Consider the following 24,378-nt stretch of genomic DNA (forward strand, 5'->3'; position numbering starts at 1 on the left):
AAATGATAAAGAAGAAACGGGTTGCAACAATGAAAAAAGAAGTTTGAATATATACACTAAACTGTATATTTATTCATTAGGGGGGTGGGGGTAAAGTGAAGAATTACATTTTTGGGAATGAGACAAGTAAATATTTACGACTGTAAAAAGTAGTTTTCAGAACTTTTGGTAACTATTTTCTAAAGAGGAGCAAGGTGTCACTTCAGGGGTCCCTTTAAGGGCTCAACATAAAATTTGTGAAGCAAGCAATTAATATATTTGGAAACAGCCCAAGAAGACGCAACGGATGTTTTTTTTTCCTTCTAACTAGTAAGTAATGGAGAAACCCCATATTTAACGTTCCTTGGGATCAAATTTAACAGATTAAGTAGCCTGATTTTATCAAACATGAGCTATTTATGTCTAATCACCTTTTAAGATCAAGCTGTTCACCGTACTCTGTGGTAGTTCAGCCATTTCTGATATTTGCCACGAATACTCCCACAAGAATTCCTTATAATTTTGGCTTTTCGTAACACGGGTGGCAGTGTCCAGGCATGAAACGTTCCATTAAGAGTTTGAAATAGATTTTGGAACAGGCCAGAGGCTCCCTGGCAGATGCTGGCAGCATGACTGCTGCAAACTATCTATTCTGAATGACATTGACTATCGACTCAGCGTCACCCAGCTGGCATGAAAATTAAGCAAGTAATTGAGGATACAAACAAAGCTGCATATGGCCACAGGCCCAACATTCACATTGGGAATTTTTTCCATGACAACTTATTCCTAATTTTGTTAATTAACAATAAAAAGTAAAAAAAAAGTAAATACAATTTCAGTGTCTTAAAAGCAGAGGCGCAATTACAGGATTTCTCAAAACCTTTTGGTGACAGAAAACCTTACCTCGAGTCCCCACTCCATTTTGGAGTGGGGCGGAATTACAGGATTGCGCAATTATTACAGGATTGCGCAATTATTACAGGATTGCGCAATTATCCAATAAGGATTGCGAAACAGAAGGCGCAATTACAGGATTTTTCAAAACCTTTTGGTGACAGAAAACCTTACCTGGAGTCCCCACTCCATTTTGGGGATTTTAACAGCCGTTTCAATGTTATTACTGCCTTGAAGCGTAAAGGTGGGCGGAGTTTGCATTGACATTGTTGCTGATTGGTTTCCTTGCGATGTTGCCGGATTTGACTCAACGCCGTGATTTGCCTAAATAGAAAAAATGAATAAAAGTAATGCACCTTCGACCTAGCACTATGTATCTACCTATCCAAGAAACAAGGTTATCAGATATAGAAGTGACCAGATATAGGATAAAAATGTATCATATATACATTTATAATTTACTTACACATAATTTTCCTTCTGGAGTTTGTATAGTTCTGCGCTTTTTTCAGCCTGTGTTCTGCATACTAACCAAGCCCTAACCACTTAACAATCTAAACAGAAAACTTAAGCAAAATAACCTCTTTACTTTCCAAAAATTTCTGGTTAGATCCAAAGAAACATAGACCTTTAGTTGAAATTCAAATTTTGATATACCGAGCTTAAAATGATATCTTGTGGGATAAGGCTGCACGGTGAGTGGCATTATGAGTTTTGAGTCCTATAAAACCCGCGCTCATTCGGAAGAATCTATTCCCGGGTATAATCGTAATCAGTACTTACAGATTGCGTGAAACAAATATATCGTGGATGTATCATATTTTAAGGGCCAAGGCACCTGGATTAATTATAATTGGCTGTCTATTAAATTAGTCCTTTGAAGAGCACGAGAGAGATTCCTAAATTCGCTAAATGAAGCAGAAACAACTTGTAGAAGAAGCAGAATATTTTAAGAATCATCGCATTCACGCATATAATACGTCTCATATTTGGTCTTAGGAAACCCACAAGCACCAAGTTTCTGCTTATGGAGATTGGATTAACAACAATAAGGGAGAGACGTAGCTTTCCCTTGATAAAAATCATACAAAAATTGAATCAAATACCTCACACACCCTGCATAATTGGTTAAGAAATCCAGCCATGTATAGAGGCATTGCAGATGAGTAAGCCAATATTCAGAAGAAGTTCCATGTACCCGCAAAGTCTATTGCACCTACTTTCCCCCAATCCCCTCCATGGAATTGGTGAATCCCCAAAATAAATACTGATTTCTCAAAGTGGACTAAAAAATTAAACCCTCTGCGCTTTTGTCCAGAAAAAATTTGCTGAACTTAATACAATTACTTATAAAAACCATTTCCAAATCTTTGTTGATGGGTCCAAAATGAATGAGAAGGTAGCAAGTGGTGCCTTCCTTCCTGACCTGAAAATTGCAATGGGTGAGAGATTGTATAATAATGTATCGATAATGTCTGCAGAGTTAAATGCCATAATCATGGCATTAGAACACCTTATGGAAAATAAACCCTTGATTGCTAATTCAAATAATGTTATAGTTTATTCTGACTCTTTATCAAGCCTTGAGTTGCTGTCTTCAGCTCCTCAGTATAAGCTGGATATTGACACTTATCATTGTCTTAGTATTATAGATAATCTTGCTTCAAATGGCATAAGAACTTATCTTCAGTATATTCCTAGCCACTCTGGTATAAGTGGTAATCATCAGGCTGATGAAATAGCAAAAAATGCTATAAATATTGACCAGCCAAGTGGGTGACCAATCCCCATTAGAGATATTTACCGATGGAGACTATCAGATATTATGTTTAATAAGAAAAATCCTACTCTTTCCCCCTTTCCCAATAAGTACTTTTCTAAAATTTATCACAGAATTCGTTCTGGAACAAATGGACTAAACCATCTTGCATTCTTATATCAGTTTCCTAATTCAAGTGGTTCAGTTCCCCTTTCCCCTCTTTACAGGTATTGCATTATGAATAATGAAACAATTGACCACTGCCTATTTGAATGTAATATGCTGACGTCTGCACAGCATACCTAGCATTGTAAGCTGTTCAAGTGCTTCAAACACCACAAAATCTCACTATCAGCCAAGAGCACCGAAATCGATATCTATCATCTTATATTTGAACTCCTTGAGTCGAAAAATCTACTGAAAGATATTTGAGAATGTCTAATAAATAAGATACAACCAAGCCAGTAGCTCTGTAGCCCACAGAGTGAAGCAAAAGGAAAAGGGCTAAATAGTATCAACTGAAAAACCCGCCTGCTGTGAAATAGAAGAAGAAGACGCATAAATATTGTACCTGAGATTTTCTTAAATAAATTACAAAAATGTTTGCTAAGCTATACTTATAGAAAAGGATCAACAAGGCAATATAAATCAGCAGGATCAAAGTGTAATTGAGCATGCGCTGGCCAGCTTATCCTCCAATTGCAAATGGCTTTGCAAACGACCTTCTGCTATTAACTCAAAAGCCTGAAAAATGTATATATGCCATCTAGGCATGACAGCTACCCAATTGCAGTGTCTTTAGTTTTTAGCTTATCGGTGGAGTAACTAGACTTTAGGACCTTGTGAACAGCCTTTTATCGGAAAAATGTGAAACACAACTTAATGCATGTCTTTACAGAACTTATAGAAAAAAAATTTGTTTATATTTATATTTATCAGGGTTTCCACTCAAAATTTGACAATGTCCCATGATTTCTTTACTAAAAAAAGGTAAAAACCTAGAACATTACAAAAAAAAAACACTTCAAACAAATTTTGATGGTAGTACCTAATATATATAGAGCTCGTGACAAAAACTGAAAATCTCTGGGAAAATTCTATAAAATGGCAGCTTTTTTTATTTCGAACAGGGTAGTTGCAGTGGCAATTCTTCATCATTTCGTTGAATAGCACATCAAACACAACCTAGGGGTAGGAGGGTCTATCCTAGAACTAGTTAACCCCCCGAACCCTCAACCAATTAAACCACTGTGGCTTATTAAGCATCTCACTCGTGCAGGAAGGGTGGGGAGTATAGGCACGGAGTAGGGTTCATGACGAATAAGCAAGCTCCTAAGGCTTGCTAGGAGTATAAGTGAAAATGCTTTGTTTTCATATAGAGCAGAAGGGGATTGTACAAGAATTAATTTGATTGACAGTTTAGATGAAATTAACAGGAGTATAAAGAAAGTGGAGAAAGCTTTAAAATATGAATTAAGGAAGTGTTAATTGGAGGCCATTGATAAAATTGCTTAAGATCTGGAAAATGCAGCCAGACAGCACAAAAGTAAAATATTGTACTGGCATATTAATAAATTGAGAGGGAATAGTCAATCTGGACTTGTCCCAGTTAAATATAGGAAAGGGGCCACAATTAGTGACAAGGAAAGTGTTAAAGAGAGATGGGCAGAACATTTTGAGAATGTGCTAAACCGTGATAGAGTAACAGGAAACGATATAAAAGAGAATGAAAACGTTTGTGACACTTTGGATGTGAAGGAAGATTTATCATGTAAGGAAGAATTAGTGAGAGTACTAAAAGGATTGAAAAATAATAAGGCTCCAAGTGCTGATAGTGTGGTAAATGAATTTTCTAGTATGGCGGTTGTGAGATTAGAGATAAGTTGCTGAAGATTATAAATATTATATTTGAAAAAGCGGAAGTACCTAGCGATTTTAGGAAAACTCTAATGGAACCCCTTTATGAGAAAAGTGATAAGGGAGAATGTGGTAATCATAGAGGCATTAGCTTGGTTTCTGTGGGAAGAACATTACTTAGGCTGATGATACATTTTAGACTTAGAGATGCTGTAGATAAAGTTTTAAGAGCAGACAGTTTGAATTTAGGAATGGGAGAGGATGCGTCGACCAAATTTCCACTATTAGATTAATAATTGAAAAGTGCCTGAGTCATCAAACACCTTTAGTCCTCAGTTTCATAGATTATTAGGAAGCTTTTGATAGTTGAAAGGTTGAAAAGAAGTTTGGAAGAATAGGAAGACAAGTCCGCAAACCAAGATTAGGATATTGGAAGCTACAGTGATGACAGTGGTCAAGTATGGTTCTGAAACGTGAGTGCTCCAAGAAACGGACGAGGATTTGTTAGGTACTTTAAAGAAGAATTGTCTAGGGATTCTTTAGGATATCCGTCTGACTGACCGTATGTCAAACAGTAAGCTATATGAAAAATGTAGTTCTATCCCGCTTTCTAGGGCTATAATGAGAGGAAAGATGAGATGGCTAGGACATGTTCTGCGGATGAAGGATAGCAGACCGCCAAAGATCGTCCTCTTCGGCCACCTATCTATGGCCAAACTAAAAGCAGGTCGCCCCAAATGGGATGGAATCGTAAGGAAGAATTTAAGGAAAATCGGAACTTCTCGGGATGTGTAAAGAGGGAGGCTTTGAATAGATTGGGATAGAGATGGTATAGGCCTAGATAAACATTCAGATAAGGAAACATGCTAAGAAAACAATTCTTACTTCATAATATGCAGAATAATCATAGTTAACCCATTTTGTATGGGGAGACCTTTACCTTCACTTCTTTTATTGTTTTATAATTTTTCTACCAAGTTTCTGAATTTTTTTTTGTGTGTCTATTCTTTAAGTCTTTGTTTAGTTTTGAAAAACGTGCTCAAACAAACGCCCAACCGTCATCTAACCTAGCCTAACCTATCCTAATTTCTCACTATTTTTCTATCAACATGTGATATGAGAAATAATTAGATGGCATTGACAGCGTTTAATTTGTATTTAAAACGGAGAAAATGCTTATCAAATCCATGCTTATTTTTCAGAAATGTGTTTAAAAAATTGTACAACAATGAAAGAAGTGAAGATAAAGGTTCTCCCCATGCAAAATATGTTAACTATGATTATTCTAGATATAACGATGTAAGAATTGTTTCTGTTCAAGCCTACTTACATAGGCTTAAACAGCTAATAGTAGTAGTAGATTTTCACTGAAAACTGCCTACCTTGAGATGCTCCTTCAGCCTATAGTTGACATGAAACTTCTTTTCACACAGAGGACACTGGAACTGGGGTGGTAAACCACAAATGTAGCGGACATGTCGATTCATCGTATGTTTATGCTGATATCTTCTTCCACACCTGGGACATTGAAATTGACCATCTGAAGTCCTACCTTTTCGTGCACGAACAGTTTCTACAAAGTAATTATTAATGCAATATATCTTTTTAAGGCCAGGTAAAAACAAAAGACACTAGGAATTTGCCAACCGCACTTGAACTGTTTCATTACAATCAAACCCTACTTGTAGAAACATCGAAGAACCCTCCCCCAAGAATAAATATTAGACAAAGAATATAGTTGAAATGGTGTCAATCTGACATCAACTAATTTTCATTACGTAAGGATAACATTTCACACATGAATCAGTCGTTTCATTCTAAACTAACGCAAACATCCATGAAACCATCAGAATCATCGTCTAGAATCATCATAATCGCCATAAGCAAACTATTCAAAAATTAAAAATGAGGAATGGAGATGAAAATTCGAACTCTAATCAAGCAGCAAAGGATTTCTTAGAAAAGTAAATTAATTTAGTTTATTCACTTTTCTATGACACAACATAAAGTTACGTCGCGTAAAATTCTATGTGGAGCTCAAGAATACTTGACACTGCCGATGTTACGGACAAATTTTGCTCCATAAGATTACATTCCGTAACCTAACGTAGTCCTAAGTTATGCTAGCATGAAAGGCTCTACGGCGGAATGTCAACCCTAAATGGCACCCTAAAACAGTAAACGGCAAATGAGTTACATAGATAAAAAAATATTTTATCTCACATTGGTATGAAGTCAACTAAATCGCATTTTAATCTACTAATGAATTCAATAGTCAGACAAAATTTGAAGGTTTAAAACTTGATTGATCAGCTTTTACAAACCGTGCGCCATTAGTTGGATAAGCGTCCAGAAGTGTCGCCAGGAAGTTTCCTGGGGGGGGGGGGGGGTGCTACCAGGAGCCTTGTTTTACCAAGAATAAAATGGAAATATTTATGATTTTCCTATATTTAGACATTTCCATGACGTCTTCTTGCTCCTCATTGGGGGTAAGGCACCCCCTCCCAGTCTGTCAATGCCCATACATGCGCCTACTATCACTTTCTTTAGTTTTTACGCGATCATTACATGATAAAATCTTGATGCAATGTTATTATCTTGTTTTATTAACTTTACTTAATTAAAGCACGAACAATTTTAAAAAATGTTCTATTATTGCACTGCCATCGGGAGTGCATATATTGATAAAATTTGAAAGTACCTGAACATTTGAAAGTGGTCAAAAAATGCTCAAAATTAAATAAAAACAAGATAATAATTAATAAAATTATGATATAACCATCAGACATGTTTTCTCTAGACATCATTTGATGTTAAAGAATAGGGTGTGTTAATCACTGCAACAGCTTTAAGCTAACATGAGCATATCAATACAGAAAAAATCTAACGAGTATAGATTCGACTGTTAGCTAAAACCCAGATTTATTTAAAGGATTTCCGCCTTGTGCCACTTGCAATCATCTAACATGCCATACTTGGCGCATGTGCCAGAGTTTGGCCACCCCTGGTCTAAAAAATATGGGTTCTTATTGAACACCAGAGCTATCACCGAAGATGAAGACCCCAGAACCTTTTGCTTGATGAATACTTCTTATGACTTTTAGTTAAGTAATCAAATAACTAAAATCGAAGGTTTTACTTCTGGAGATCAAAAATTTAGTTATTTTAAATCGGTGACACAGTTTTGTTTCTTTTTTTCATTGTCCAGGAATTATTGATTGACTGAGCAAAAAAGAAAATGGCAATAACCAGGGTTTAGATACTTGTGACTTCAACTTTACGTCTAGTGAAGCATGATAACAAACATATAAGACTGAAGCAGCTTTTATCCTTTTAAATTATACCAGTTGAGTGGTCATCTTAACTAAAGTTAAGACGCTTAATTAATATTCAGTCGCTTAGGGAAGAGGTAAAAGCCAGTCTCCATTTGGCAGATTCTGCAAATCTGCACCGCCAATCTGAAAATTTTATTTCAATGGAGACTTCTTTTCCGGCTCCGTATTGGCTGTTTGCAGATACTGCAACCTTCGACGTTCCCTTTTCTGCAAGATGGCAGATTTGCATAATCTGCACCGCCAATCTACAAGTTTTATTTCAATGGAGACTTCTTTTCCGGCTCCGTATTGGCAGTTTGCAGATACTGCAACCTTCGACGCTGCTTTTTCTGCAAGATGGCAAATTTGCAGAATCTGCCAAATGGAGTCTGGCTTTAAACGAAAATTTAAACCTCGCTATTTTCAAGAATTCCAACTGCAACTACATCTAAAATTATTTTATTATGTTGATTTTGCGGAAACGGCACGATTCTAAACTCCGACTACAACTACTGACTTACACTGCTAATTACCCGCTGAGCTACTACTAGCGAGTCTCACGGTCGCCTAAGCTGTGAAACTTTAGAATTACACCATATCCACCATATCTTCATTACACCATATCTCCGACCTTACTTAGAAAGTTAGAGGAGTCAACACTTCATATTTTAAATATACGAATCTATATCCAGTAAGTGTAATAAAACCTATTCGGATTTGGTAAGTAGTTACAAAAAGCTCCATTCTCTACTGTTATTCAACTTTCAATTCCAATTCCAGCTCTCCCACTGTTAAAGAATTTTGACTCTGATATCAGTTATGAACGCCTCGACCCCCCCCCCCCCAAAAAAAAAAACATTTGCGATGTCAACCATACTTCGGTCCTTAATACTTTATTTTATATATTTTTAAAAGAGTGCGACTAAAAAATTTAGACATCAGCCTTGACATTTGCCTACGCTAAGAATTGTAGCTACGAATTAAAAACAAGGTCACTAATTGGAGGGCGGATAATAACTCAGTCTCTGTTTTAAAGCAAGTAAGTACAGTCCAACCACAATTACCTGATTTATATATTTGGCAAAGAACACAAGTAAAAAAAAAAAAAAAAAAAAAAAAAAAAAAAAAAAAAAAAAAATCCAAAACCGACATCGAATCCAATCCTTGGAAATTTACAGATTATTAATGAATTTTTTCGGGTGAAAAGTGCTATCCAATTTAATTAATTAGTTTTAATTACTTATTTTACGGTTCAACGTGGCAACACTAACAAAATGTGATACTGTCCCAACGTCATATTTTTAAAACAAGATAAAAAAAAATCTTAGAAAAACACAGATTTCAGGTATGAAACAACCCAAAATGGACCCAGTGCACAAACAAAGTTTTTCCTTAGTTATCCCCGGAACTTGAAATTAAACAATTATAAGTTTAGCTCTTATTCCTTAACATTTTAGTTTTGGCAAAAAGGCACAACTCATAATTTTGTCTATGATTATGATTCTATAATTATCAAAATTTTGGCTCTGGCCGCATTCGAAATTACCGACATTGACAGGTTGTCTAGAACCCCGGTTTTCACAAGGAGATATAAAAGACACGTTCTATTTCTAGAGAAAGTTAGCAAATAAAATGTGATGAAACATAGTAATTACAAACATTCTTATCTTATATTTCCAATTTTTGTCACTTCAAACAACAAAAACCCGAACAGTAAGATAAAGAAAAACCTAAAAACCCACATATGCTACCTCAATGCCTTATCAAAAGTATATAGGAACGGAATTTGGGTCGTCTACTTCTTATCATTCTCCTTGTTTAGAAATTACGTCACATTTGTACTAGAAACTAAATGATAAGTTTTTTTGTATTTCAGAAAACTTAACCTAATTATACAGCCTTAAATAACACCCAGAATAAAAAAAAACAAAAAAAAAACAAATTGCTAATAAGGTTTTGTAAACAAAGAATATTCGTTACGACAGGGCACCCGAAAATGGAGTGCCGGGATAGCAATATTATTCCCAAAATAGATAAAAATTAAGGAAAATATTTCCAAAATCTTATAACATTCTGGATGATAACATTCTATGGGGGTAGCGTACACGCCTCCTCAACTCTACTGAAGGATTCAGGTACACTATGTCAATTTTTAGTTACTAAATAATTTACGGAACTTTATATGGTGTAACTTTGTAAAATCACAGCTTGAGGATTCCTCCTTTACAACTTATTCATGTAGCCTACTAGTGCTTTTGAAATTTAAGATGGCTAAATTTTTTTCTTTTTTATTTGAATTTCCGCACATTTTGTCCACTATTCAATTTAATTACATAACCGTGCTTGTAAGAAGAAGTCATTATTCAAAATCGTAATTTTCAAACTGCTGTTTCTGGTATGAGTACTCCAAATGATTCCATCTGCAAACACATTTCCCTTTTAGTAACCCTAATTCCAAAACAAGGAAGCCCCACCAACCAAACAGAAAGGGAATAAATCAATACCCCTGATAACAAAAATCCTCTCACATGACGGCAAAGTCCCACACATTCTTTTTATCAAAGGTCTATTGATTTCTAGGCGGTCGGTAGGTTTTCTGAGGTATGACTCAGACGGGTCCAATCCTAGCAATAATCTGTTTCCGAAGGGCAGATGCGTTTTGTCCAACGGGTTCCAAGGAAAGATAATATAGATATAGCTTTTCTTTGCGGGAATAAATGTGATTCAATTTAGATGTGTTCTAATATATAATTGCAACCAAAATGTTGTATCTCTAATTATTTTTTTTTGCTATACTACACATTTTATTATTACTTCTTACAATCATTTTCTCAATGGAATGAAATAACCGAAGCAACTGAGAAAATCTATGATTTTTAAACACGTTTCAAAATACGGTCCTTCCAGCTTTATCAGGTATGTGCATGGGGGGGGGGAGGCTTCAGACCCAGGCCTCCACAGAAACCTCCAGTTTTGATTATTTTGTTTTGTGCTTACAGTGTGACTCCACTTTATTTTATTTCTGCTTCAGAATTTCGCCCTACCCGTTAAGAACAAAATCACGTGTACGTGCCTGCCTAGAATATTAAAAATGTTTTGCTTTATACTTAGAGTTGCATTTGATCGATCTTTTTGTTGATTTACCTTTAACGACCGCTATTTTTAAATATAGAACTTTAACAGTCCTAAAAGAACTGTTCTAAATAACTAAATAAGGAATGTGCAAACTATTTTTTTAATAATAAATTTAAACCTTTAAATTGAAAGTTAATAATAATAGATTTAAATTAAATTTAAAATCAAGTTCAAAATGTAAATGAGGCTCCTAAAACTTTCCAGGTGTCGTAATGCTAAAAACAAAAGGCTGAATCTGATTTTTGAAAGTCAGTAAGTAGGCCTACGGAAAATTCTTCTAATGGGTTCTTAAGCACTAGCTGCAATTTCGGGGGCGAAGTTCTTCGCCCCCGGAGGAGGAGGTCAGGAAGGTCAATTTCGGGGGAGGTCAGGAAGACCAGCTGTGACTCACATATTTTTATATGTGAGTCACAAGTAATTATGTAGCTGTTGATTGTTTGAAATAGAAGTGGGCGTGGCCTCGGCAATGTTTTCCAATCGAAGTTTTGTTAGTATAAGGTATTAATATGTTAGGTTAGGATAAAATACGTAAAAATGTACTTTTCTGCCTTAAAAGATTAAGGCAGCCTCAAAGAATAAAAGAATAAAATAAAATTTTGAAAAAGAACTTTTGTTTAATGCCTCATCCCCAAAATATATAAAAAAGTGGGAACAAAATATTTTCTTCCAACCCAGAAAAATTCCTAATTTTTAAGACTAAAAATATACTTAAATAAAATAGACTTAAAGAAGCTGTCCACACTTCTACTAATAGAAGTGCGGACAACCACGGAATATCTTCCTGGTAGACATTTGAATGATATGTTCATATGTGCAATATTTTAATAGGTTATGCTTTCAATAAATGAAAATAATGCACTCAGGCAAATATGTTCGGCTGAATATCCAATCAACTTTGATATCACTATTGCTAAATCCTATTTAAAAAAAGGGCATCATGTTAGGGGACGCTCACACACTCAAAATAGGTTTATTTGATTGATTAGTTTTGACCAGTGAAGATTATATCTAAACTGCTGTATTTTTTTTAACAGCTAAGGATTGGTAATTAAACTCTTTGATTGACTAACTTTTGCTTAGTTGCCAGATGTGAAATATAACTTATCATTCCTTTTAGCCCCAACCGAAAAACAAGAAAAAAGTTAAATGCATTCAATTTTGGGGCTTTACGATTAACTCTAGTCAAGCTCTGTAGAAAAAATATTCTGTATTCATTAATCTAAGAATATACCCCAAAAGGCAACAGAATACCCAAAATACTCAAAAATCAAAGAGCACTACCTAATACTACCCGTACCTAACGCTCAAAAAACAAAATACCCGAAGAACCTAGAACCCCAAAAACCATATCGAAATAAAAGCAATTCGGATTTAGATTTTCCTAAATTTTTTTACCTCTGACTCTACATATTGAGTGCAATATCACTGACAACCAGAAATATTGGCAATAATAGATTTAGTCCTCGAGTTTGCTTAATGTTTCAGCACGTGCAACAACAATCGAATTCCTTAAACACACAGCTTTATAGGAATCTCCTTTGAAGGGTGACCCCCAGAGCCTATGCCCACTTCTCGAAATATCAAAATAGCAATAATTTTTTCCAAATTTTCATAACAAAGTGTCAATATATCAGAAATAATACCCAAAACGTTTTGATTAATGATCTTCATGAGAATAATACTGATATCTTTTTATTTTTAAAGAAAACTTTAGTTTTGGATTTATTTTCGGGATCCAGAAGACAAGGAGTTCAAAAATAATACCTTCAAAAAAACTGCAGAATACAATATGCCAATAGGAAACTGTCACTTTTCACCTATTTTAACGATATTTCTCTCCCAGAAAAAGTTTTACCTATATGATATTTTTTGAACCATAAAGTTTCATTGACAGGCAGAAAAACATTCTCTGGATTGAGTTTATATCCAGCCTTAAATATGTCTAATTGGAAGTCAAAATATATATTCAACTTCCCAAAGAGGCTGAAAGCTTTGAGAAAAAATATGTGTAGCCCTCCCCATTTTTCTGCTTCATCGAGACATTATGTATAACTATAAGCCTAATTCAAAATTATAAATAACCTTGGACAAAGGTGCCCATGTGCCCGGCTCTTATAGAGAAGGGGAGGGGAATGCCTGAACAATGAATTGTAGGCCAACGTAGTCCTTCCCCTTCCTTGGTCACAGAAATGACTGTTGAGAAGATTCAAGACCGGAAACTATAGTTTAAACACATTTTGAGAACACTAAAGAACTAGATTGACTTTTTAGGTAAGGAGCGGCCCGGCTCAATAGTAAACGAAACTAAAAAAACTGAATTTTGATACCAATACATATATCGAAAGAAGGAAATTTTTATGCTGATTTCAAATATATAAGTTTCATTAAGTTTAGCTTTACTTATCAAAAGTTATGAGCCTGAGAAAATTTGCCTTATCTTCGAAAAAAAGGGGGAAATACCCCTTAAAAATCATAGAATCTTAATGAAAATCACACCATCAGGTTCAGCGTACTGGAGAACCCTATTGTAGAGGTTTCAAGCTTCTATTTGCAAAAATGTGGAATTTTGTATTTTTTGCCAGAAGAAGGGATGCGTGTTCATTTGTTTTTAATTGTTTGTTGTTGTTTTTTTTTCCCAGGGGTGATCGTATAGACCCAGTGTTCCTAGAATATCGTGAGAGGGCTCATTCGAACGGAAATAGTTCTAGTTCTAGTTCCAGTTTTAGGTGACCAAAAAGATTGGACGGCAACTAGGCCCCCTTCCTTACCCCTTTTATCCCTCAAATCGACCGATGAGTTTTGAGATAGCCATTTTGTTAATCATAGTTGAAAGGCTCAATAACTATGCATATGGATATAAAATGCCCCCCCCACACACAGCCCCAGGGGAAAGGTCTTTAAGTTATAAAAATTGAGGAGGGGCAACCCCCTTAATATACATTTTAATTTCTATTTGTTTTAAGTTTTAATATTGCTCCTTAATTTCAGTTAAAAAAAACTTGTTTATTTATTTATTTAATATCTTTATAAAGGCACCATAAATTCCCCAGGAAATAGAATACTGCTCAAAATTATAGGAAACATTTTTGCAAAAGCCGATTTCTAAAAGGCACTTAAAACTATTTTTACTAATCATTGGTAAAACATGCGATGGCTTCTTTCTCTCCTTTTAATATTTTGCCTCAAATAATGGTTCAGCATATATATTGGGACCGCATCTAGACTACCATTGCTTAGAAGATTCAGTAACCATTGAGCATATTCCAGGTTTTACCCACATCGCATAGTTTCCAAGTTTAAATATCTTTTGAAAGTTCTAAACCAATACCAAAGTGGCTACTGTGCATTCAAGTTATAAATACATAAATACTACGCATTTAAATGAAACGAAATGAAAATACATAAAAACGTGTATTATGTTTCAAATAAAAGTGAAAAAAAACTTTTCACTAACAATAATGAAAGTCCGAACATTCCGGGTTCACGTCTAGAAGCCTTAATCAACGAGAAAAAAAAAGACTAAACTTGTTTTGTTTTTCCTTTTCTTTATATATATATATTTTTTTTGTAATTTTCCTCAAACTTATTTGAAAAATTAGGTTACTTTTGTAGAAAGCGGTAAGCGCGTAATAATTGTATTAAGGGTCAGATAGGATAAAACCCGTTACTTATACGAGACGCTGTATAAAGATAGGCATTACAAAGGGTTTCACAATCCGGGAACTATATTTAAATTTTAGTTTCTTGGGGTTTAGGGGACCTAAAAGGTACCTAAGGTGGGTTGATTAGATTAGGTTACGTATTTAATATATGCTATGCTTTACAAACACCCCCCCCCCTCCCTAATGTGCAAATATATAGAATATAGCCCAAATTTGTTTCTGAACTATTATATTTTCATCCTATTTTTTTTTATTTCCTTAGCATTAGGCAAACGAAACTTCATTTTTCGCGCGCTTACCGCTTTCTACAAAAGTACCAAAAATTATACCCGTTTTTCTATATTTTATTTTATTTGTAAATGAAAAGACAAGGCGGCCTAAAAAATTATTGTTTCAACCGGTAATTGATCCACTAAAATAAAACTGTAACGAATCTCCGCTTAGTAATTCTTCATCAGGATGTTTATGGACTTCGTCAAGTTAGCCTAAGAATAGCTGAATCGAGAGGGCGCTGTCTTCCCGCCAACTGGTGTACGTCTCGGAACGTCACGTGTGTCAGAGTTCTGCCACGCTTGACACAGTCCCCAAAACGCTTGGCACAGTTCCGCTACGCTTGGCACGTGCCAGCCGGTGTACATGATTTCTGAGAAGGTGATTCATCCATCAAAATTTTCTTAGTGTGTCTTAACGCTCAAAAATTAGCACACAATCGAACATAATTTTGCAGAACGTAAGCGTTTTAGAAAATATCCTTTTCAACCCTTCCCCCTCCGCCCTTTTATGAGCAAGTGTTTTCTAATTTTACAAACTAAAATTTACATAAACCAAGAATCTCATTTTAAATAATCAATATTCGTCCTCACTCTCTTCACAATACTAACAGCCTACTAGACCTAAACAACATACAAAAATCATTTCATGCAAACGCTTGCCCCAGTTCCAATTCCCATTCACTGAGCCAAAATTAAACCCACACAATTGACGTCACTAGCATAGAAACCCTCCAGACAACAAAAGCTTAGAAACGCGGATCAATACCCACTGTTAGCAGAGTTCCACACCCTGGTAGAAGAGGTGATTAAACTATGAGAAAAATCAATAGCATAAGTCCCCGGGAACCCAGCACCCAGCCCCTATTTCTCTCCATGGACCCTTTGAAATAATTTTCTCAAACACATCATCCTGGAACCAGGACTGTTTATATACCTAGGAACCAACGAATCTCCAGCGTTGTGATTAAATAGATTTAAAGGGGATCGCATTTTCGAAGGCACTGGACTTTATCATGTATGTCGATAATGGAAAAATGGAGTAGGGGAGATAATTTTTTTCAAAATCCCGTAGGCATAAAATATGAACGTTGTTTTAAAATAAAATATGCATATTATTTGAATAAATAAAGTTGCAGTCGGTAATTGCTCCAGTTTGTTTTTTAATAAAACTAGGACAATCAAATAATATATAGGCTACATCCATGGACGCAGCAATGGGGAGGGGCAAAAATCAACTTCTTCCCCCCTCCCCCATAAATAAAAATAAATGTAAAATACACAAAAGAAACCGAAAATTTTCTGTTAATATTTTTTTTCTGTAAAGTAAAAATTTCCAAAAAAAATTTCCAAAAAAAGCCACCCCACTCACCATACAAACAAAAATAATATATATACTATGAGTTTCTTTGTGATACCCAGGGTAAGTTTCTCAGTACTTAAACTCAATTTAGCAAGCTTGAGGTCCTTAAAGTTACAAGGACAGTGACAATAAAATCTCACTTAGAATTGGCTAAACCGACAATACCTTCCTATGCAGTTATTGGCAGAAGCGGGGTAAAATCAGCAAAATATAGCCTAAAAATATAGAAACATAGCCTAAAAGCCTTATCGCCTAAAAACAGCAAAATATAGCAACAAACAGCTTGAGAAGGTCTAAAATTCCTTTAAGTTCAGTTATCTACGGAAATCAATAGATTGGTAATGTTTGAAATTCTACCGAAGAAAAGCATAGTCGCTTTTAATTAAATTTTTTTATCTCATTGCCACAAATTGGCCCAAAAAAACTCTGTAATGTTGAAACTCACCCCCAAAATCCTATGAAATTGTGTTTTTCAGGTACGAATAGTCCTAACAAGGGTCAAGGCCGCCAAAAAACTTTTTATTTTGATGGCCTTGGTACTTTACCAAAAGCTCAAAAATACGTTTCGAAAAAAACCGCCAAGTGAGAAAAACTGCCATTTGACGCTGATTCAGGAATGATAATTATTATTTAGATCAGTCTTAATAGTAAGAGTTTATTGCAAAAAAACAAGGTACTTGTCAATTAGCCGGACCCCACGCGATATATTATATACGGAAGATGCTTAAGAAACTATTCTAACGTTTTTTTTTTCAATAGAGAATTGGATTGCAAACCATAGTTTGTCATTGCGTTTACAATATTTAAACTTTTGATTTTGGGGGTTTAGGGGAAAAAAGATACCTAGGTTAGGTTATTTATTTAATATATGCTATGCCTTAACCCCCCCCCCACCCCCCTAATGTGCAAATATATAGCCCGAATTTTTTTCTAAACTATTTTATTTTCATCATATTTTGTTTTATTTCATTAGCATTAACCAAACTTGACTTCTTGCGTGGGTTCCGGCTAATTGAAAAGTAGTTTATAGGAATAAAAAAAAAAAAAAAAAAACAGAAACCCCTCTAAAATGGCGTAAAATTGAAATAAGCACATCATTGAAACCATCAGTAGATAATCCTCTTCAGGAGAATTACTGGACCCCGCATTGAATAACAAGGAAAACACTTTTTTGCAGGGAAAGCACTAATGTCTCCTTTTTTCTTTGGGCAATCAAATCCAGTCACTGGTCATAGAATGTTGAGAGAGGGTTCATTTAAAAGGAAAAAGCCATAGCTAGTGAACTTTTTAAGTAATTAAAGAGATCGCGCCAAAGCAGAGGCGTTTTCTGCTATTTTGTGCCTCAATTATTAATTTTTACCCAAAGAGGGTCGAAATACAAGCAAAATGAAAATTCAAAGACAACAAATAGATTTTTCATACTCCAAAACTTTAAAGAGGATTTTAGAGTTTCCTCCATCCTGACAAACCACAGCGAAGTGGCGTCTTCTGTCATTTTGCGGCTAGTTTTTATAATTTTACAATATTAATAAATACCACGAGTCTACTTAAGCTAGTATTGTAGTATTTATGCAACATTTTGCATAAACTGCCAATCAATAACTTTTGTTCGTTTTCAATTTTCAACTTTGTACAGTTACTATTGGACATGATTTGGCCCATAGTAACCAAAACTCTAAAAAGCGGAATTTTGGTAGCAAATGATACATCAAACGAATTGACTTTTCATGCTGATTCCAAATATATTAAATTCTTTAAGTTTAATGTTACCCATCAAAAGCTACAAGCCTGGCAACATTTACCTGATTTTTTAAGAAGGCGGAAACCCCCCAAAAAGACAAGTCATCTCAATGAAAGTCATACCATCAAATTCAGCATATCAGAGAACCCTACTGTAGAAGTTTCAAGTTCCTAACTACAAAAATGTCGAATTTTGTATTTTTGGCTAGAAGAAAGATCACATAAGCGTGTCTAACTGTTTTGTTTTCCACGGGGAAGGGGGCTCATTCGAACGGAAACCAAAAGTTCTAGAACCCTTTCTAAGTGACCAAAGGATTGGAGGGTAACTAACTCCTTCCCACGCCCCTTTTTTCCAAAGACTTCCGATCAAAATTATAGGGTAGCCAATTGATTCAGCATAGGTGAAACGTCCAAAAAATATTCTTTAGGGGATGACAAGGCCTCCTTAGCCACTGGGTAAAGAGCTGTAACTTATTCAATTTACCCATAGTTCACACATTTTACTTCTACTACTACTAACAACTCACTGCAGCACCAAGCCACCTGAGGCCAACACAGCTACGCACACTCTTCCATCCTAACCTATTCAAAGCCTCTCTCTTTACACCCACTTAGGAAGTTCCATTTTCCTTAAATTTTTTTCTTACGAAATACTTCCACCCCATTTGGGGACGACTTGTTTTTCTTTTGGCCTTATATGTTTAAAAAGTGGGACTGACCACATTTTTTTGTACAGCCTATTCTTTCAAATGCGTTCAGTGCGACTGGTTTCCCAAAACAATCCGTAGACTATTTCTATAGAAAACATCCAAAAAATCACATATAGTAACCCTATTTGTTATTTGGAAATATACTGATTGTTTGCGGGGAGGGGAAAAATTATCCATGGGAAGTTTTCTATGGAGAGGAAAGTTTCCGGGTGGGATTTTCCAGAGGAAATTTTGCACTGGAGAAGGGGGTTCGGTGGCGTGATTTGAAAAACGGTCCAAAATTAAATGACAAAAAAGTTTTTGCAACTGAAACTAAGGAGCAACATCAAAACTTATAACAAACAGATATGCTCCATATATGAGGATGGCTACCCCTTCCTCAACCATCACTCTTTACGCTAGTTTGAGTTTCTGTCACAACACTTTAAGAAAGACTGCTCAAACACAAGAGCCGTTGAATTCGAACGAGAAGCATTTTTAAAAGAACTTCAAAACTTTAGCGTAAAGAGCGAGAGTTGAAGAATGGGTGTCACCCTCATACACAGAATAATTTTTGTTCCATTCAATGTTGCTTACTTTCAATTGAAAAAAAAACTTCTCTATTTAATGTATTTGATCCATATGAAGCAGCGGTGTCGAGCCTAGTAGTCTATTTTTTTTTATCTCAAAACTTTTTTTTTTCAAATTATAGGTGTTGTCTATTTGCATTTTGCCATACGTAACACTTGTTTAAACATGTCTACCCCTAAATTGAATCAACGCTGACAAAATCAAGAAACAAAATAAAACCCGGGTAATATATAATTTGGGCTACAAATTTCCGCATTAGGGAGGGAGGGGGTAAAGGACAATGAAATCACGGTCAGAATGTGTTAACTACAATTATTCTGCATATTATAAACTAAAAAAAATTTTCTTTACATGCCCCAATTCTAGGTTTATACCATATTTTCTTTGATTACAAAAGAATTTCTACTATTTATTAGAAAATTACACAGTTTTTATAAAAGATTCAATTTATTACAGATACATAAATAGGCTACACATGGACCGAAATTAGAATCAATAAAGAAAGTTAGTATAATTAAAAATGACACATTTTTTGGACATTTTTTTCGTAAACTCTATAATTTCTCAAGCATATTTGATGGCAATGACACTCCCTGAAACGGCGTCCCTAATACTAATACCTCGGAGTGTTTCAGGGGCGTAATTTGCTATGGAGCAGGGGGAAACTACCCCTCCCAGAGCTCGGTTTGCCCCCCCCCCCCAGACCCCAGTTTTCTCCACCCAGCTGAAATTTAGTTTCTTCCAAAATTTTGTCAAAACTAAGATAAACCTGCATAATTCAAGCATCAATTGAAACAGATCAGTTTTTTTTTAGTATATATTTACCTTTATAGTACTAAATAAGCACCTGAATGGTACCAAATGGCTTATTTATTAGTTTTTACTGTCATTTTCATTTGATTTGGGAAAACTGGCTCCAACTCCCCCCCTCCTTGGATTTTGACGAAATTACGCCACTGAAGTGATTTAGTTTTCTACTAATTATCTACAGCAATTAATTTCTGCTTCTAATGCAAAAGATCTAGACACGCTCCCTTTCCACAGCACGCGAATCCAATAGGCTTCAATAAACCCGCCTAAGTAACGACCAAATTATTGGAAAAACAATCTGCAACCCGCCTCATAATACAAAGAGACGCTAACGTGTTTCATTTCATCTATAAATACCCGACGTTGAGAGAGAAACATCTGCAAGCTCAGCATCCCAGCTGAAACAGACCCGTCTGGGTAACACACGGGTGGGAGGAAAAATGTCCACCTCCCTCACAAGCCCATTATTCCTGGCAACCGTTAGAAAGGACAGGTGGCTACCTCTCCCGTTCTAGGAGTTTAGAAACCTTTGCCAAAACATTCAACGTCAGAGTAATTTTGGGTAGCGAATACAATGTACTAGTAAAATCCGGAAACCACAAAATATCGCATATGGAAACGTGAGGTATATCTAATCCAAAAATTAAAGCACCTGGCAAATACCTTAATCTTGCAACAAAATTCTGGCATCGAGGATAATACGAACAATTAAAGAATAGGATTGCAACCTAATTAACTTCCAAATCCTCGTTTAAACAAAAAAGTACCAATTGTTTGAAACTGACATGCATTCAGGGGAGGGGGTACATTTTTCTTTTTCCATTTAAGTCTCAAGATTTGACGATTTCCTGGAAATTTTTATATTTCCCATATAGTTCATCTGCTTTGCCCCGAATTTCTGCTCTTCCCAAACGAAATAAATACCTACACATGCATCTAGTTATTTTTATTTTCAAATTTGTCCCGCGTTGCCGAACAAAATAAATACGTTTATACATGCTATATACAAAATCTGGCCCATTAGCAAGCATGAAGAGATCAGTCTCATTCCTTGGAGAAGGGGGGTCAAACTATGTAAGATATTTTCGTATCTATAATGTAGTGCAAAAAAAGATATTTTACATTATTTTAAGACACTGGGAAGAAGGGGAAGGCTTAGGCCCGGTACCCCTATCCCCCCTTATGGCCTTGCCCAAATGGTTTACCACAATATTACATTCAGAATGTCTGGTTTCATGTGTAATGTCAATTGGACATCAGTCATCACGAACTATTAAAGAAAGATAAAAAAAAAACAAAGCCTTATCAAACTGAAGTGCAGAATCATATTAAACCTTAAAGCAAACAAAATTATCTTATGCATGAAGGTGATTACTCTCCCCCTTACCCATCCACGTTTTGGTAAAGTTCAACTATTTTTTTAAGATCTAGTCAATATCTATTTGTTGACACTATCCCCCACCCCCCATCTGCATCTGGAGGACCTCACACACAAAAAAAAAAATGGAATTGGCAGTGCACTTTCTGAGGTTTTAGGCATATCTTCCTCCACAAAACGATCCATTGACTTTCCCAATGACGATTGGTGTGATACTACACAAATCTGTATGGCCGCTAGTATTACTGTATAATCGGTCTATATAACTGTTTAGCCTATTTTGAATCGACTGTAGGCCGTATATGTATGAAAACGAATGCGCCTCCGTGTTGCCTCTGGTGGGGTAAGATTTCTGTTTCGCGACATCAAATGACAGACATTGGTAATTTGCATCTTTTTTCGCGGATCCTCTGTGTTATATAAAAATGGCACTAGAGGTATAACTTTCAGCTCGAACGATCTCTCTTTTGATATTCTACAATCAATGATTCAAAAGAGCCCTGTTGAAAAAAAACGAGCCATCCCTGTTGAAAAAAAAGAAGAAGATATCAACAAATCTATCAGTGACCGTTCTCGAAAAAAAAAAAATAATAAAATAATCTTATTTTTGGATACAGGGGCTTGAAATCTCCGTTGTAGGGTTCTCGGATATGTTAAATTTGATTAAGTAATTTTCGTTACTGCTGTCTCCCCCCTTTTCTAATAACCCCAGTAAATATTGAGGTAGTCAATGAATTTAGAATCATCAAAAGGTCCAATAAACACACCTTCGAGGATGAAATCATCCCCCCACCCCCGAAGGAAATTATGCAAATTACCAGTTCTTTAAAGATAGTTTTTATTGTAAAATGGGAACATGTTTAATCTTGGGTGTCCGAATTGGCTCGAAAGATTTTGGAATCATTTCCTGGTCCAAGAGAAACAGTCTTTTTTTGTCCGGGGGGGGGGGGATATTCTTTGTCCCCAATCAGTTTGAACGAGAGATTAATTAGAAACAAATATTGGTTTCCCTAGAAACGGGGCCGTAAAACGGCCAAAACATTTTTTTCTGAACGACCTGAAGACTTACAATCGTAAGTTCCCGGGCCAAGTAGACCCTAATGCAAAAGAACAACTTTAGTTTGGGAGCAGTCTTTCTCAAAGTTGCAGTCCAAAAAAGGGCCAATTGAAACCCAAAAACCGTTCCCTAGGCAAAGAGAACCACACATTTTTGTTTGGAAAGGGAAGGGTCTCAGGGGGTCCAGAAATAGTAAAAAAAAAAAGTCCCCGGGCCAAGTAGACCCTAATGCAAAAGAACAATTTTAGTTTGGGAGCAGTCTTTCTCAAAGTTAGAGTCCAAAAAAAGGCCAATTGAAACCCAAAAAGCGTTGCCTGGGCAAAAAGAACCACACATTTTTGCTTGGAAGGGGAAGGGTCTCAGGGGTCCAGAAATAGTATAAAAAAACTTGTTGTCTCTGGACAATTTGAAACTTCCATCTTTAAGTACCTTGGTAAAGGAATAACTTACATAAAAAACGTTTTTGGCTTCATTCCTCCAAAATTAGGGCCCAAAAAGTGCAAAAAAATCATTTTTCTGATCGGCTCAAAACTTACGTCATCAAGCCCTTGGGTCATAGGACCCAAATCCACAAGTACAAAGAGAAAAAACAAAAACATTTTACTCTCCCAAAGAAGGGCGAACAAACTTTTATCCCGACCAGCTTGAGACTTACACCCGTAAATTCCTGAGCCAAGGAAGTCTTCATCCGCAAAAACTTAGGTCGGGCAACGGGCCCCCGGAACGCCCTAAAAGTTTTTTTTTACGATTGGATTGAAACTTATGTCGGAAAGTTGTTGGACAAAGTAGATCCTAATTTGCCACAAAAGAATCAAATCTAAAAAGACTTGTTTCTCCTGAAAAGGGAGCAACAAACTTTTTTTCTTCAATGGCTTGAAAATTTAAAAATAAAGGTTCTGGGTCAATTGGACCTTTATGTACAGGAAACGTTTAGTTTTGGGGCACGGGCCCTTGAAATTGTTGTTTAAACAATGGTCAATTTTTTCTGATTAGCTTGAAACTTTCAGGTATCCTTATGTCTTTGGGTAAAGAGGACTCTTATGCACAAGAAACAAAGAAGAAAAAAAGTTAGTTCCCACTTTGAAACATACACGTGCAAGTTCCTTGGGACCATCATTGAAATAATTGAACATAACTTTGGTTTGCCTCAAAATAGGGTCATAAACGACCAAGAGAACTCTAACGTAAAAATAATATTAGCCTGGCGCAATTGTAGAGGGTGAAAAGGGGCATTAGCCCTACTCTTATTTGTGGTAATTCCTTTTAAGTTTGACTTCATTATCCAGTTTAATTTCTGTTCTTGTTTCATCTTTTCATCCATAGCATTATCTGTTATCATTGTTTAATGAGATTATTCATTCTAATTTCTGTTCGTTTCCTCTTCACTTTAGTTTTTGAATTATTAAATGTTGTTGAATTACTAGGTACGACTTCGTTTTTGCTCATTCTAGGTCTTAGTATGAAGCTTAGTAAGAGAGACCTGTCCCCTCTCCCGCCCCAGGAAAATCCAAAAAGTTTTCCCTAAGGATTTTATTTTCTAGGTACTCAGGTTCCCTCAGCCTGGAAAAAACTCACCTTTGATTCCAGAACATAGTAGACCTGCATTGTTATTAGCATACCAGGCAAAGTAAAACCAAGCGATCGTAAAGTTAAGACTTAATAACCTAAAAGTAATTGGTTACAATTTTCAGCCCCTCCAAAACATAGCCGAAACTCTATTTTGAGGGATGAGGGCCTACTCACTCGAGAAACCGGCTCATTCACGTGTCAAGAAACACGTGAACCGGCTCATTCTGGAGACAACAAGACACACTCAAGAAACGCAAGTTTTCGCACCATAGGCCAAGTCATTATATACAGGAAAGCACCCACTGACAT

At 35.8% G+C, this 24,378-nt stretch overlaps 1 protein-coding gene across 2 annotated transcripts in view; it reads right to left on the bottom strand.

Annotated features, from left to right (window-relative positions):
- Nucleotides 1-24,378, bottom strand: part of LOC148948221 (uncharacterized) — a 69,283-nt gene that overhangs the window by 3,014 nt on the left and 41,891 nt on the right. For both annotated transcript variants that reach the window (XM_089093829.1, XM_089093830.1), the window contains exons 4-5: nt 5,875-6,065; nt 1,051-1,200 (exon numbers count right to left, since the gene is read on the bottom strand). In XM_089093829.1, coding sequence (XP_088949955.1) covers nt 1,051-1,200; nt 5,875-6,065 — 341 coding nt within the window. The remainder of the gene's footprint in view (nt 1-1,050; nt 1,201-5,874; nt 6,066-24,378) is intronic.

The sequence above is a fragment of the Artemia sp. Qi Xiang Cuo genome, chromosome 9 (assembly GCF_049724085.1).
Source record: "Artemia sp. Qi Xiang Cuo chromosome 9, ASM4972408v1, whole genome shotgun sequence".
Taxonomy (NCBI): Eukaryota; Metazoa; Arthropoda; class Branchiopoda; order Anostraca; family Artemiidae; genus Artemia; species Artemia sp. Qi Xiang Cuo.